The sequence below is a fragment of the Cnephaeus nilssonii genome (genome assembly GCF_951640355.1).
Source record: "Cnephaeus nilssonii genome assembly, chromosome: 5".
In the NCBI taxonomy this organism is placed as follows: Eukaryota; Metazoa; Chordata; class Mammalia; order Chiroptera; family Vespertilionidae; genus Cnephaeus; species Cnephaeus nilssonii.
This window is the reverse complement of record NC_137076.1, coordinates 53,662,245-53,677,094: the sequence shown is the minus strand read 5'-3', so window position 1 is coordinate 53,677,094 and position 14,850 is coordinate 53,662,245. Positions and strand designations below refer to the sequence as shown.

Here is a 14,850-nt window from a genome sequence, read left to right as displayed (position 1 = left end):
CAAAGGAATGTATGTCATTTTTGGCTGGAGAACAGGAACAACAAGCTCTATATAGCTCAATAATTTTCAGGACAAGATGGAAAATATCTGAATATTTAACCATGAGCATTGGAGCAAAGGCTATTTAACTTCTGAATTCTCTACTTAAGAGATAAAGAAGTATATAATTCATTTCATAAAAGGATTTTATTTTCTAGGAAAATGATGGAAAAACAGTTATTTGAAAGTATGAACTTCATTTCAATGGAATTTTTTCTGTATGGGACTATCCCGTTCCTACAGATCCTGACATCTGAGGCACTCTTGTACTCATTGTGGAATGATTCCATCATGTAAGAGTAGTAATTGAAGTTAGTAGGTATCTTTTCTCCTTTGTTAACTTCTTTAGAAGACACAAGATTCTACAAAGCAGTAGTTATGATACTATATAGTGGGCTTACAACATATATGGATTAATATATGACAATAGCACAAAGCAGGAGGGAATGGAAATGAGTTGGAACAAAGTCAATATGTTTTACTGGAATTAAACTAGTATTAATGTGAAGTAGACTGAGATACTTGAGATAAGTTGAAATAATTAAGACACACTGACTAAGAAAATAACTAAAAAAAATTTTAATGAAATGTAATGGTGGACCAGAAATATCTATTTAATATAAAAATATAAAGGAGGAATAGAAAAACAAAAAGACCCAAGACTAGAGAACATAATTAGCAAAATGGCAGATATTAATCCAACCACATCAATAATAGCATTAAATGGCAGAGAATATCAGACTGGGTATTTATGATCCAAATATGCTATCTACAAAAGAACTGCTTTTGAATTAAAGACAAAATAGGTTGGAGGTAAAATAATGAGAAAATATATGCAATGCAAACAGTATCTGTATGAGAGTTGGATTAGCTATGCTAATATCAGGCAAAATAGACTGAAACATTACTAGAAACAGAGACAAATTATGATGAAAAAATATTCATTGAGAAAATATAACAATTCTAAACATATGTATACAGTGACAGACTGACAAATGACCCCCATCACAAAAAAGATACCATGTCCCAGTCTCTAGAACCTATAAATGTTAACTTATTCAGGAAAGGGACCTTTGTGGCATGGTTAGATTAAGGATCTTGACATGGGAACATTTCCCTGGATTTCCTGGGAGTACCATAAGTAATCGCATGTACACTTCAAGACAGAGATTCCACAACACAGAGGAGAAGGTGATGCGAGGACAGAGGCAGGCATCTTCTGTAGGAAGAGTAATACTGACTTACCACTTCTGGGCTCTAGAACTGTGAGAGAATAAATTTATGTGGTTTTAAGCCACCACGTTTTTGTTAATTCATTACAGCAGCCATAGGAAACTAATACACACGTTCAACAGCAATACATCAAGGCTTAGAAATACATCAAGAACAAACTGACAGAGCTAACAATATTTGGGGATTTCAACATCCCATTAGCAAATATGCATAGAAAGAGACAGAAAATCAGCAAAGATATAGAAGACTTGAACACAATAAACCAAATTGATCAACTGGCATCTTTAGAACATGCAAGAAGAGCAAAATACTCATTCTTCTCAAGAGCAAATGGAGACTTCTACAATGTAGACCATATCCTAGGTCATAAAGCAAGTCCCCATACTTTTTTATTTAATCCTCACCCAAGGTTATGTTTTGATTTTTGAGAGAGAGAGGAGAGGAGAAAGAGAGAAACATTGATTATGTGTCCCGACTGGGCATGGAACCTGCAACCCAGATATGTGCCCTGACCAGAAATTGAAACTGCAAGCTTTTCCGTGTACAGACAATGCCTCAACCAACTGAGTCACCAGCCAGGGCAAGTCTCAGTACATTTAAAACAACAAAAATCACACAAAGAATATCCTCCAATCACAATAAAATTAAATAAGAAACAAAAAAACAGAAAGCTATTTGGAAAATCCACAAACATTTGGAAACTAAACAATAAACTTCCGAATAACCCACAAGTAAAAAAAAAAAAAAAATCACATGAAAAATAAGAAAATGTTAAGAGATGAATGAAAATAAGCAAACAAAACATAAAAGTTTTATGGGATGCAGCAAAAATAGCACAAAAAGAGGAATTTATTGCTGTAAAAACCACTATTAAAAAAAGCAAAAAGAACTCAAGTTTAAATTGTTTCCCACATCAAGAATCTAGTAAAAGAGCAAACTAAATTCAAAGCAAACAAAAGGAAAGAAATGAGTATTAGAGTGAAAGCCCAACAAAAGAAAGACAAACACAATAGGGAAAAATCAATAAAAATGTGGTTTTTTGGAAAAAAAATCAACAAAACTGACAAACCTTTAGCAAGAATAACCAAGAAAAACAAGATGATCCCAATTACCAAAAATCAGGATGAATAAGGTAACATCACTAACAACCTTAGAGAAATTAAAATGATTTAAGGCATATAATGAATAACTTTTATACCAATAAGTTAGAATATTTAAGTAAATAAATTCCAAATTACTGATACTAATGACAGAAAAAATATAAAATATGAATAAATGTATAACAACTAAAGAATTGATTGGTAATTTAAAATCTTCCCACAAAGGAAATCTCATGTCCGGATGGCTTCAGTGGTGAATCTGACCAAATATTTAAAGAATAAATAATACTAATCTTTCACAAAGTCTTTCAAAGAGTAGAGGAAGTGGGAACACTTACTACATCGCATCCTATGAGACCAATATTATCCTGATATTGAAGTCAGACACTCCTTAGCATAGATGAAAAATCCTCAAAAGTAATAATTTCTCAATAAAATATTAATAAACAAAAATTCCAATATACATCAAGAGAATGTATACCATCCAAGTGTGATATATTCAAGAAAATACAAGATTGATCTAACATCCCAAAATCAATTAATGTAATAATCATATTTTACTTTTTGTTTCCTGTTTGGAAAACTGTTCTCTATTTCAAGATCACAAAGAAATTCCCCTGCATTATCTTCTAAAAGTTTTTCCCTTATATTTAAAGCTTTAGTATACTTTAATTATTGTTTGTGGCATAAAAAAAGGTTCCACTTTCATTTTTTTCTATATTGATATTGTTGTTATGGGTTAAACTGTGTCCCCAAAATTCAACTGTTGAAATCTAAACTTGCAAGTAACACATTGTATGACATGATTTGGAAATAGGGTAATTACATATGTCATTATTTATTTTAAGGTGAGGTCATACTGGAGTAGAGTGTGATCCTCATCCAATATGACCGGTGTCCTTATAAAAAGGGGAAATGTGGACACAAGACAGGACACAGAGGGAGGAGGATGTGAAGAGACACAGGGAGAAGACAGGTGCCAGATGCACACAGCCTAGACAGATTCTTCCTTCACAGGCCTCAGAAGGAATAACCCTGCTGAACTCTGATTTCAGACTTCCAGCCTCCAGAACTGAGAGACAATAAGTCTCTCTGTTGATTAAGCCACCAGTTTGTGGTACTTTGTTTTGACAGCCCTAGGAAATGAATACAATAATTATTTATCTCAGCACCTACATTGAAAAGTCCTGCCTTCCCCCACAGATCTGAAATATCAGCTCTACAACAGATGAAGTTTATTCATATGTCTTGGTCTGTTTGTGGGGTCTCTGCTCACCTCAGTTAGTCTATTTCTCCTAATTTCCCCCCAATTACTGCAGCTTTATAATAATTCTTGATATATATAAGAATCCCTCTAAAACCTGTTCCTGTTCTCAGAGGGAGTCTAGACTAATTGGCACTTTGCTCACTCATAAGATTTTTTTCATATTCCAACAAAACAAAACAAACCTGCTGGAACTTGAATTGGTTTTTATTTTGAATATATAAATAAATTTGTAGAGAATTAAGAACCTATCAACATGGGACACCCCACTTACTTAGATGTCATTTCTGAACTATAAATTTCTCAGTAAATTACATGTCAGGACTAAAAACAAACCAAACAATAGTATTTAAGAATTTTTTCAAACTTCGTACAAATGTGCCCCCATTCTCCAGGGATTCAGATCCAATCACTGCAAGGAATGGGGAGGGCAGAGGGAGTGATAAGTCCAGAGTAGAGAATAATTAGTACCAACTGAAGCTACCATGGCTATATACATTCTTGGCCACATCATTATCAATGTGGAAAAGGAAAAGGCAACTGGAAAAGGAGCAATATGAAAAAAAAAGCATGTTAGCTTTCAGCAAATCTATGCATACATATATATATACACACACATATATATATACATATACATACATATATATACATATATATAAAATAGAGAAATATGCTAATTAACCAGGACACCATAATGGGTTGACCAGACAGGAGGAGGTTGCACGTTCAGCGTCGGGGACAGGGTGGCAGGGGCCTCCACGCTCCTGCGCTGGGGGCGGGGCCAGAGCGGGTGGCAGGACCGGACCGGCAGCGGCTGTGGCTGCTGCAGGGCCTGGGGAGCGAGGCAGGGCCAGACCAGCGACTCGAGGGTGGGCAGCGCCGCACAATTTCGAATTGCGCGCTGGGCTCCTAGTAGATATATATATTGCCTAGTCAGTTCTCTTAAGAAACAGGCTTTTAAATGCCATTTACCAGGAAATGGAAATAAGGATGTGAATAAAGGTCAAAAAAAGTACAACCCCTTTCAAATCTCAATCAAACCTCTCAACCTTACAGTGTTTCTAACCACTGTAAGTTGGAACATAATATGCCACTACAATAATCTAATGCTACATCATTACAAACTTAGCCATCTCAAGCTTTAGGTCTTGCTATAGGCACATACAGCACTTTTTGATCATGAGATTCTTGTGTCAACTATGCTGTCATCACCTGAGAATTGTAAATTTTCCATTCAAATGAAAAGGTTAGAAAAGATTGACCCAGTTCATTCAGATATAAGATCTGTGAACAGATTTTTATTTAGTAATAGATAGGAAAAACAAGGATGGTAGAGAAACAAAATCTGAAAAATTTTGTTTTCTCTCAGACAAAAAGATTTTAAAAAATCATTGCTTTTAGTTTATCCATATATCATCTGGAAAGGAGATAACATACTCACTCATTTTATTTTTCTTTCCGTCCTCATGTAAAGTAACTACTCATGTCCCCATTATGAAATGGTAGAGAAGACAAAAGCTACAAAAGCAAATGTGATTCTAACTAGCAAACTCGGGTCAATTAATCAATAGATGCCTTCCTTTATTAGATTCATGCCACCTCTCAGCCCTGAGAAGTTTTCTATGTCAACAGCCTAAGCTATCAAAGAGGAAGAAACCTCCAGAAGAGGAGTGATATAGTCTGTCTGTTCTCTGGGTCTTACAGGACTGGGACATCGACGCTCAGTCAATACCTGTTAAATGAATGAGTTACCTTTATTAAAATGTAAATAAACTATATATCCTTCAGCTAAAGTAAAATGCTCCATTTCATCAACTTTTGTAAATAGACCTATCATTCTGCTCATGATTTTCTCTTTCTCTCATTCCACTTAAACTCTGAGGGTTATAAGAGGCAGCATAATATAGGTCCGTAATATCAGCATTATATTGTAAGAGATATATGATGAGAGGTCTGAACGCATACATTTTTATATTATTTGAAAGTATGAAAGCCTGTTTCTCATTTATATTTCTGAAGCAGAATAAAAAAATTTGTTTTTTGTCTAGGTAATATTAAGTAACACAGACCAATCTTTGGGATGTAAAGACTACTTTGATTTTACCGAGATTCCAACTCTTCAGAACAAAGAAAATATAATTTATTTACCAAAAAGACTAATCAGACTTAGGTGGGCTTTCCTTCTAAAATACACAGGATATTATCTTCTGTGCATAAATCCAACACTTTAGCAATCTGCCAATCCTGTGTTTAGATCTGCATTACTCACAGGAAACTCGGAGGATTAAAATGGCTAGGTAAGACAGCAGGTATGGCCTTCTAACGCAAACAGAAAATGTAGCATTACCAGTCCACCATGGAAATCATGTTCCTAAAAATGTCCTATCCCCTTGAATTAATATTTGGGCAACCAAATACTTAAAAAAGATGTGCTGGATATCTTAAAATGAGTCTGTCGGTTAATTAATTCTGTGATCCCCTGCTACCAGCAGAGTGCTGTACAATCTGTTATTATTCACTGTCCTATAGATCATCTGTTCTTGGTGCTGGTTTGTTCCAGGAAGAGAGACAGCTGCAACACTATATCCCTGTTCAACCTGAGGACCATCTGACTTTAATTGTAACACACAGCTTGATGTGGCTCTGGCTACAAGAAGCCAAAGTATCGTCTGTAATAATCTGGAAAAGCAGAAACCTGCCAACAGAGGGCTGAAAACAGGGGCTTGTGCTGTCTGGCTGCCTGACGGGCTGCAGGAAATATGATTAATGAGTAAGGTATAATGATATCAGGAACCCGATTAGCACCACAAAAAGGTCACAGATCAAAGTAGTATGCATTTCATGAGCTACAATCATTGCATAAAATCTGTGGACTTGAAGAGGTAAACCAAAAGGAGGAGGGGATAAAACCCTTATGTGATAACATGCTAACAGATACATAAAATACCATACTGATAATTCAGTCACTTATACAAAGTTAACAGAAAATTACGAAATGAAGCAATATGGACTGTGCTGTAGGAAAGCTTTGTTCATCATAGGTGTATAATAAATATTTTTTGAATGAATGAATTATTAAATTCTTCCACAAAGACATATATAAGTAAAATCAAGTATCCTTCCTAATTATGGATTAAAATGATCAGAGGTGTAAATATTCAACTCTAAACTATATTTGCATTTAATTTGCAGTGATTTTTAAAAATATACTCTGCTAAGAATGTATGCTTATTCGAAGCCTAAACTATGAAGACATTCGTAACACTTATAGGAAGAGGAATCACTGGGAGAAATGTGTAAGGACTTAATAGGTTATAATAACTATGCAGTTAGCATTGTAAAATACGATTTTGTAGATAACTTCACAGTCATGTCTAAGTTTAAATCAGGGGCCGGCAAAACAAAATCTGACTGGAAAACAATGTGGTAAGTTGCCCTTCTTTTCTTTTTCTGATGCCTTGGGGAAACGAGTCTCAAATAGATCTGGTTCTTCTGAGAGTAAAGATGAAAAGTACTGTCAGGAGAATGGCTTACCTCAATCTATACAATTACATTTTCTTAACTGCCAAAATATTGTTGAAAAGCTTTTAATACAATTAATTCAATGTCTCTGCCGCTTAGACCTCTTTTAAAGCAAAGTAAACACACTAACAAACTTTTTTGTACTTTAAATGATACTAAATATGGTTATGATTAATAGAGAGCTGACATCCTTGAGACTTACAAGTATAAATCATATTTGAGAAAAAAACATTTCAATAAGGAAATGATATAATATGATTTTAATTATTTTCTTAAAAATTTATTCCAGATTGGAGATGATTATTTATACTTTTTAAATATTACATAAATGTTATTTTATACCTACCTAATGGTAAAAACATGCTTTTAATTGGTGATTGCAAAGGAACCATTGAAAAATGAAAAAGACAAGTCACATATGAGAAGAAAAGTATTTAGAAAAGATATGTTGAATAAAGGGCTTTTCTGGAGAATAAAGATCTCTTAAAATTAAATAATAAAAAGATAAAGAGCTCAATTGAAAAATAGGCAAAAGATGTTCACAGAACATACGTGAGTAGAAAATAAGCCGGTAAAAAGGTTCAACACCATTAGTCATTTGGGAATAGAAAATTAAAATCAAAGTGAGATGTCTACTAGAATGGCTAAAATAAATAAGACTGACAATACCAAGTCTTGGCAAGGATGTGGAAAACTGGAAGTTCACACATTGTTGGTGGGAATGCAAAATGGTAAGCGTGTTCTTATCATATGACCCAGCAATTAAGTTCCTAGGAATCTAAGAGAAATGAAAACTGATGTCCACTTTAAGACATATACAGATATTCATAATAGCCTCAAACTGTACAAAACACAATGTCCACAAACTGGTAAATAGATAAACAAAATCTATTGTATCTTTACAATAAAATGCCATGCAGCAATACAATAAAATTAACGACCGATATACGCAGTGGGAGCAGAGACAGACTGCAAACAGGTACAAGGAAACTCTTTGGAGTGATGCAAGTGTTCTAAAGCTGGTCACACAACTGTATAAATTTACTAAAACTAAATGAATTTGTGTACGTTTAAAACGGAGAATTTTATGGTATGTAAATTATGCCTCAATAAATGTGTTTTTAAAGGGCAATCTCTCTCTCTCTCTCTCTCTCTCTCTCTCTCTCTCTCTCTCTCTCTCTCTCTCTCTCTCTCACACACACACACACACACACACAGACACACAAAACTGTAAAATGACTATACGTTCTATTGACTTCTATGTGCCCTGGGAAACAAAATCACACAATTATAGACAACTGTCACATTTAAAATCTGACTTCTCCTTTAATATATTTCAGACTAAGTTTTGTCTTTTGCTGTCATTTTAATAATTTAATAAGAATCTTCAAAACTGTGTGAGGTGGGAGTATAATGCAACATGTACCTTAACACTGTGATAGAAAAAAATTTAAGGAAAAAAAAAAAAAGACTGTAATATAATAATATTTGGTACTATTTTCTGAGTGCCTACTATAAGCCAGAGACTATTTTAGATATTTTACACACACAATTAGAATTTTATAATCATAATTTCAAAATTACAAATGAGAAAACCAAGGCTCAGAAAGACTAAATTCCCTAAGATCCCATAATCAGCAAAGTGATTTATCAAGGATTAAGAAAACTGGTCTAACTTCAAAGCCTATGTTCTTTCCACCCCCACTGCATAGCTCTCAGTATATATGTATCACGTGAAATTTCAGGAAGAATAAGATTACAATTAGGATCTGGAAGACAGGATTAAAATATATTGTTGGTATAAAAAGTAAGAAATGCCACCTAGAAAACTAGAATGCAATAATTTTTCTTGTTTAAATGTAATTTAGATTTCATCTTTAATATAGAGTATAAAATATTACTTTTAAACACTAAGTTTAAAGCTCCCTGCTACTAAACGTTTATGAAAATTAAAGGCAAAAAGGAAAAGTCATATTACTTTTTTATAAAACAGCTAACCCGTATGATAGGACATTACAGAGTCCACTAGAGAAGATTCTGAGGAATTGTTTATAAGCACAATAATTAATGTGCTGTTAAGTGTTCATATTCTAAATATCACATGAAGAGTTTCTTCAAAAGACAGAGACGGGATATAATTTGAATATCATTTCCATTACCAAAATGTGCAATTGTCTCCTAAACTGGTACACAGAATTATGTTCTGCTGGTACAAGAAATCAACGTGGGAAAAAGCAGTTTAACTTACAATTTAGGCTTATAATTTTGAATTATCACATACATATAAAAGTAACTTAAATTCTGTATAAGACAATAAAAGAAACCATTGTACCTTTCATGTCAATAAAATTTTATCAAGTTTATATGAAGATTCATGAACTATTATGTCACTCTCAGTTATCCTTCATCATCTCCAGTTTTGTCCAGAAGATCAAGGGTTAATGATTATACCAACACATGAAAGATACTTTGAGAAAAGAAAGGCTCATGACAGACAGAGTAGATGATTACTATCTTACCAATCTGTTTATGCGAACAAATTCTTCTGAGGTTTTGGCCCAAGGAGGAAGTTCAACATCAGACACTACTGTCCCATCATCCATCACTCCAAGATTATAATCATTGAAGTTGACAAACATCTCAGGGAGATAATAAAATTCAGGGATCAACTCCTATTAAAAATAAAAGACAATGTCATATTATAAATTACAGAATACTGACTAGATATTCATAAAAGGGCATAATTACTTCCTATTGTGAAGGAAAACAAATGTTTCTCTCTCTTCATACTACAGCCCTATCACAAAGTTTCTATTAGTGTAGACAGATCCCATCCAACCAAATTGAAATAACCTCTTACTGATTGGTTCTATGCTTTCCTTCAGGACAAATAACCTCAAAATTCTTAAATACCAACATTTGAGTAATTAATATTTGAGGTTTGACAAGATATAAACAGAGATTAACATGCTGTATCTATAACAAGTTAAACTAGATATTTTGAGATATATGGAATTTTTGCCACTGCCTTGATCCCTTCATTAACTAGGAAGATATTTATTACATTTTTATGTTTCAACAATATATTCTGTTCATATTTCAAGACATTCAGATTTAGTTTTAAGGTACTAATACTGGTTTAAAAAAATCAAAATTTATAATTAGTCTAGAAAATGACCTGTGTAAGAAATTGGGTAAACTAAATATGAGTTTAATATGATATTTAATAAGCAGAGAAATGTAGCCAGTTGGGTTTTTAATAAGCCCCATGTATAACTAGTTCTGAGGTCCTATAGATCAGACATGGGTCAGTGATGCAGTGGTCTCTCAGATACCCCCTCAGGGCCAGCTATGGCAGGCCAGGCTTTCCAAACAGTTGAGTAAAATAGGGAGGTCATCAGATTTAGGACAAGGTCAGTATGAACTCGCCGGAGCAAAGGAAAAAAATCCAGCAGGAATTAAGCTATTATCACCTCCATCACCCATGTGAAATGCTGTTTGACTGTGAGTTGTACATCCTTTGTTTACAAGCACAGTAATTAACTAAGCATGGTAGAAATGAGCTTGCCCTCCAAATTCCTGACAACCACCTGGTCATTGGACTTGAAAAACATTTAAACTAAGCAATTTTTAAAAAGTAAGAACCCTGTTGAATTTTCACCATAAATGAAAAGATAAAATAGCCACCCCCAAATTTTAAGATTCTCATCTCCAAAAATGATGCATGCAAGTCTAATTGACAAAAGGAGGAGAGACATATGAGTGTTATTTTATGCAACAAAAAGCTATAGCCAATTTGAGCTAACATTTGTTGCATGACATGAGTCAGGTACTAAAATAAACTCTTAAAACTTATTATATTTAATCTTCATAATAACTATACAAAGTAAGGTAGGATCTTCATTTTAAAAATGAATTAAGGGTCAAAGAGGTTAAGTAATTTTGCTCAAACTTACACAGCTGTTTTATGATATATTTAGAACTTAGATCAAAACTTGTCTATCTGTAAAGCCTGTGTATTTAATCAGTAAATTACATGGGTTCTACTTATACAGTATCCACAATGCTAATCATTTAAAATATGTGTTTGACATATATTCTAAGTTATTTTTAAAAGCAAACATAAACTTTTCATTCTTTTGTGATACACAGATGTTCTCCTGAAAAAAACAGATATAGTACATACATGTAAAATGTATATATACTACACATATAGCACTTATTATTTAATAAAATTAATCAAACCAGGAAGAAATTTTAAAATATGCTATAATTATTTATTCAAATATGAAAGTAAGCCATTTTATAACTATCTATTAACTAGTGGCCCAGTGCATGAAATTCATGCACATTAAAAGGGAACTAATTAGAGGAAATATTTTAATATTGCTATTTGCCCTTTGTTTATAATAGAAATGTCAGAGATGAAAGAAAATTAGTAAAATGTATATGAAAATCTCCCTCCTGTCAGAGTCCGGGGCACATTGTGAGACCTAGAGTCAAGTCCCTGCCCACCACCCACACGTGCTTCAAAAACACAGGAGACCCAGACCCAGCTGGCCCCACCCCCATTGGGTGAGACCCAGACTCAGCCGGCCCCACCCCCACCAAGCCCCTCCAGGTGGGGGGCGCAACCTCAGGTCCCCCGTCAAGCTCTGCCAGACAGAGGGTGCGGCCTCAGGTCTCCCGGCCTGGTGCTGGGGCAGGGGCACAGCCTGAGGTCCCCTGTCAAGCCCCGCCGGGCGGGGGGCGCGTGGCCTGAGGTCCCTCACCCCGGCCAGGAGCCATGCAGCCTCAGGTCCCTGCTGTTTGGTCATGACGTTACGGCATCCCGGCTAATTTGCATATTCCTCTATTATATCTACACTAATAAAAGAGAAATATGAAAATTGACCGTACCTTCGCTACACCCACCAGCCAATCAGGAGTGAGTATGCAAATTAACCCGACAAAGATGGTGACGGCCCCGCCCCCCAGCTGCTCCGGGCCTCTGGGCAGCACGCATGCAGGCTCAAAGTGGCCGGGCGGGGTGGGACGCCTGCTCTGAGGGGGAGGGCAGGGGCAGAGGGAGCTACAGGAGCGGCGCTCCGCCGGGAGCGAAGACTGAAGGCGGCGGCCAGAGCGAAGGCCTGGGTCCCAGGTGCTGGAGGAAAACCAGTGCCAGCAGCCAGGGGAAGGAAGGCCTATTGCATGAATCTCTTCGTGCAACAGGTCCCTAGTAGATAGATAATTTGCTCAAGTGTGCATTCAATATATTCCAACTTAGACAAACTTACCAAAATGTCTTATTTTTTTATTCCCTATTACTTAAGCTACTTCTACAATAAGAAAAATGACTATCCCTACCTTGTATATTAAAAAACAAAAGCAGTTATTTTGGCTTAATGAAGTACTTAATTCTTCCCATTTCAATAATACCCACTCACCCCATCCCCACCCCCAAACACTAACAAATGAAGAAGGTTGTGCTTCTTGGCATGCTAAATATAAGTTTACTTAACTAGAAAGTAAATGGAGCAAATACAGACATAAAACACATAAGAAAATTTTCACAGATGATATGAAGAAAGCACTTTTAAGACTTAATGGACCATGTTAAATTTTCAATTATATAATTTCTAACATGGGAGGAGGGAATAGTAACTCATCAATTTCCATAATTACCACAGATTTTATTTGAGGTTTCCTACTAAAGATATCCTATAAATTTTGTAAAAGATATTTCAAAATTAAAATTTTAAATCTTATTAATTAAAAATTAAGCTTAACATTTCACTTGAAATTTATTAATATTTGTTCTGGCCTCTTAATCTTGACCTCTGACCCCCATATCCACCCATTTCAATAGAGAAATCAGGTATTTCCAGAACTTCTGCATGGTCCAGAGCAGAGACTCCTGAAGACACACCCTCTTTTTCTCTTTTGTGAAATTCTAAGCAAGCAGATTATGTAAGGTGTCCAGGACAAGCAGTGTCAAAGTTAGTGTTTTTAAAAAGACAGAAGCCAAGGAAGAGAGAGAAAATATCCCCAAGATTAGGGAGGCAAATCTGTAATTAGCTTTCTTTCAGCCTGAGGGAGAGGAGAAGGATGGAGTTAGGCTGGAACCCAGGGGATGGAGAGCTGTGATGGGGGTCACTACTTGCTCATTTGGGGTCTCTGTATGAACTAGAAAAAGGCAAGCCTTCTGGGCTAATGCAGCCCTAAGGGAACTCAGGTTGGTAAGTGGAGAACTGGATTTCTGTTCTTCTTCCCTTCAGTCAAGAACCCTTGCATGGAAAGTAAACTGTTGAACTGTACGTGGTGACCATATGAGTGTATACATAGGGAAGCTAGTCCCTTGGTCCCAGGATTTTTGGCATCAGCAAATATTTCTTAATCCGAGCTTGGTATATCAGCAGAGCTGTCTGCTTCCAAAAAAACCCGTGCCTTAGAGAGTGAGAATATGACAGAAAGGAATTAAGATGTGAAGGCCAATTTTCTAGGTACCACTTACGCCTGGATCTCATTCAAGTCTTGGGAAAAGGAGGCTCCTGCCCTACCCCTTTAATGACTGTGGAATGAATTTCTATATGGATACTTTGAAAAATATTTTAATTCAAATTGGAACATGTCTTGTTTACCTGAACTGGTAGTTGTGAATTTATATATATTTCAATGATAAAAAGCTACCAATGTATTCAATGATAATTATTTCTAGAAAACAAAATGATAAGAAGAATTAAGTATGGGCAGAAATACAAATAGAATGTGTTGCTTTTAATTTAAAAATAAAACTTTTAAGAAGTTCCTATTAAAATATTTTTCTTAAGCCTTGGGTAGATACAAAGGGTAATGTAACATACCATTATCACAAAAAACCCCACATTTATTTAGTTTTTACTCTTTGCAGAGAACTATGGTAGGGTCTGGAATGTGGACCTGTTAGGGTCTTCTCCCTTACAGATCACATTTAAATTGCTAAGAAAGAGTGAAAGAGTATATTCATTAAGAGGAAATTAGTTATAGAACAAATAACGCTCTAGAAATTAAAAAAAGAAAATGATGTCTAAAAGTTGGAATGGTCAGAGTAAGTCTTAGGCAATGAACATAATACATTGTATTCCTCTAATCCAATACTCATCAAACTGTACTCCAATTGTTTGCTTGTATCTCCCTCTAAATTGAAGGCTCCATGAGACTGAGGACTTTACCTATCTTGTTCACCACTACACCTCCAAAGCCTAGACACTGAATCTGACACATTAGCAATTCAGTGAAAATCTGTTGACTGAATGACTGAAAAATGATATTTAAACTCAATGATAAATAATCAGAGGGAAAAAACTAGAACAATTCTGACAAGGGGAATATTTTAAAAGAGGTATAGAGATTACAATATGCGTATCATTGTGTCCAGTGATCAATGAAGAAGTATTTCATTGGTTTAGAGAAGACTACATAAACTAAGTGGGAAATAAGTTGGAGACATAGGTAAGGTCAAAGCGTGGAAAGCCTGAATGCCAGGCTACAAAGTTCAGCTTATTCTCCATAAGAAATTTTTTTTCCATAAGGGGATTTAAAAAATGAACCTGAATTTAAAATAGGGTGTTCCCAAGAAATACTGACGATAAAGAAGTAGTACAAAGAACAAAGAATATAAGCACAAAATTAAGTAAAACAATGAGCATATATGCTTAAAACATATTATAACCT

At 35.1% G+C, this 14,850-nt stretch overlaps 1 protein-coding gene across 3 annotated transcripts in view; it reads right to left on the bottom strand.

Moving 5' to 3' along the window:
* The window catches only part of LRBA (LPS responsive beige-like anchor protein), a 563,043-nt gene that overhangs the window by 114,668 nt on the left and 433,525 nt on the right, over positions 1-14,850 (bottom strand). For all 3 annotated transcript variants that reach the window (XM_079771501.1, XM_079771500.1, XM_079771502.1), the window contains exon 47: positions 9,678-9,830. In XM_079771501.1, coding sequence (XP_079627627.1) covers positions 9,678-9,830 — 153 coding nt within the window. The remainder of the gene's footprint in view (positions 1-9,677; positions 9,831-14,850) is intronic.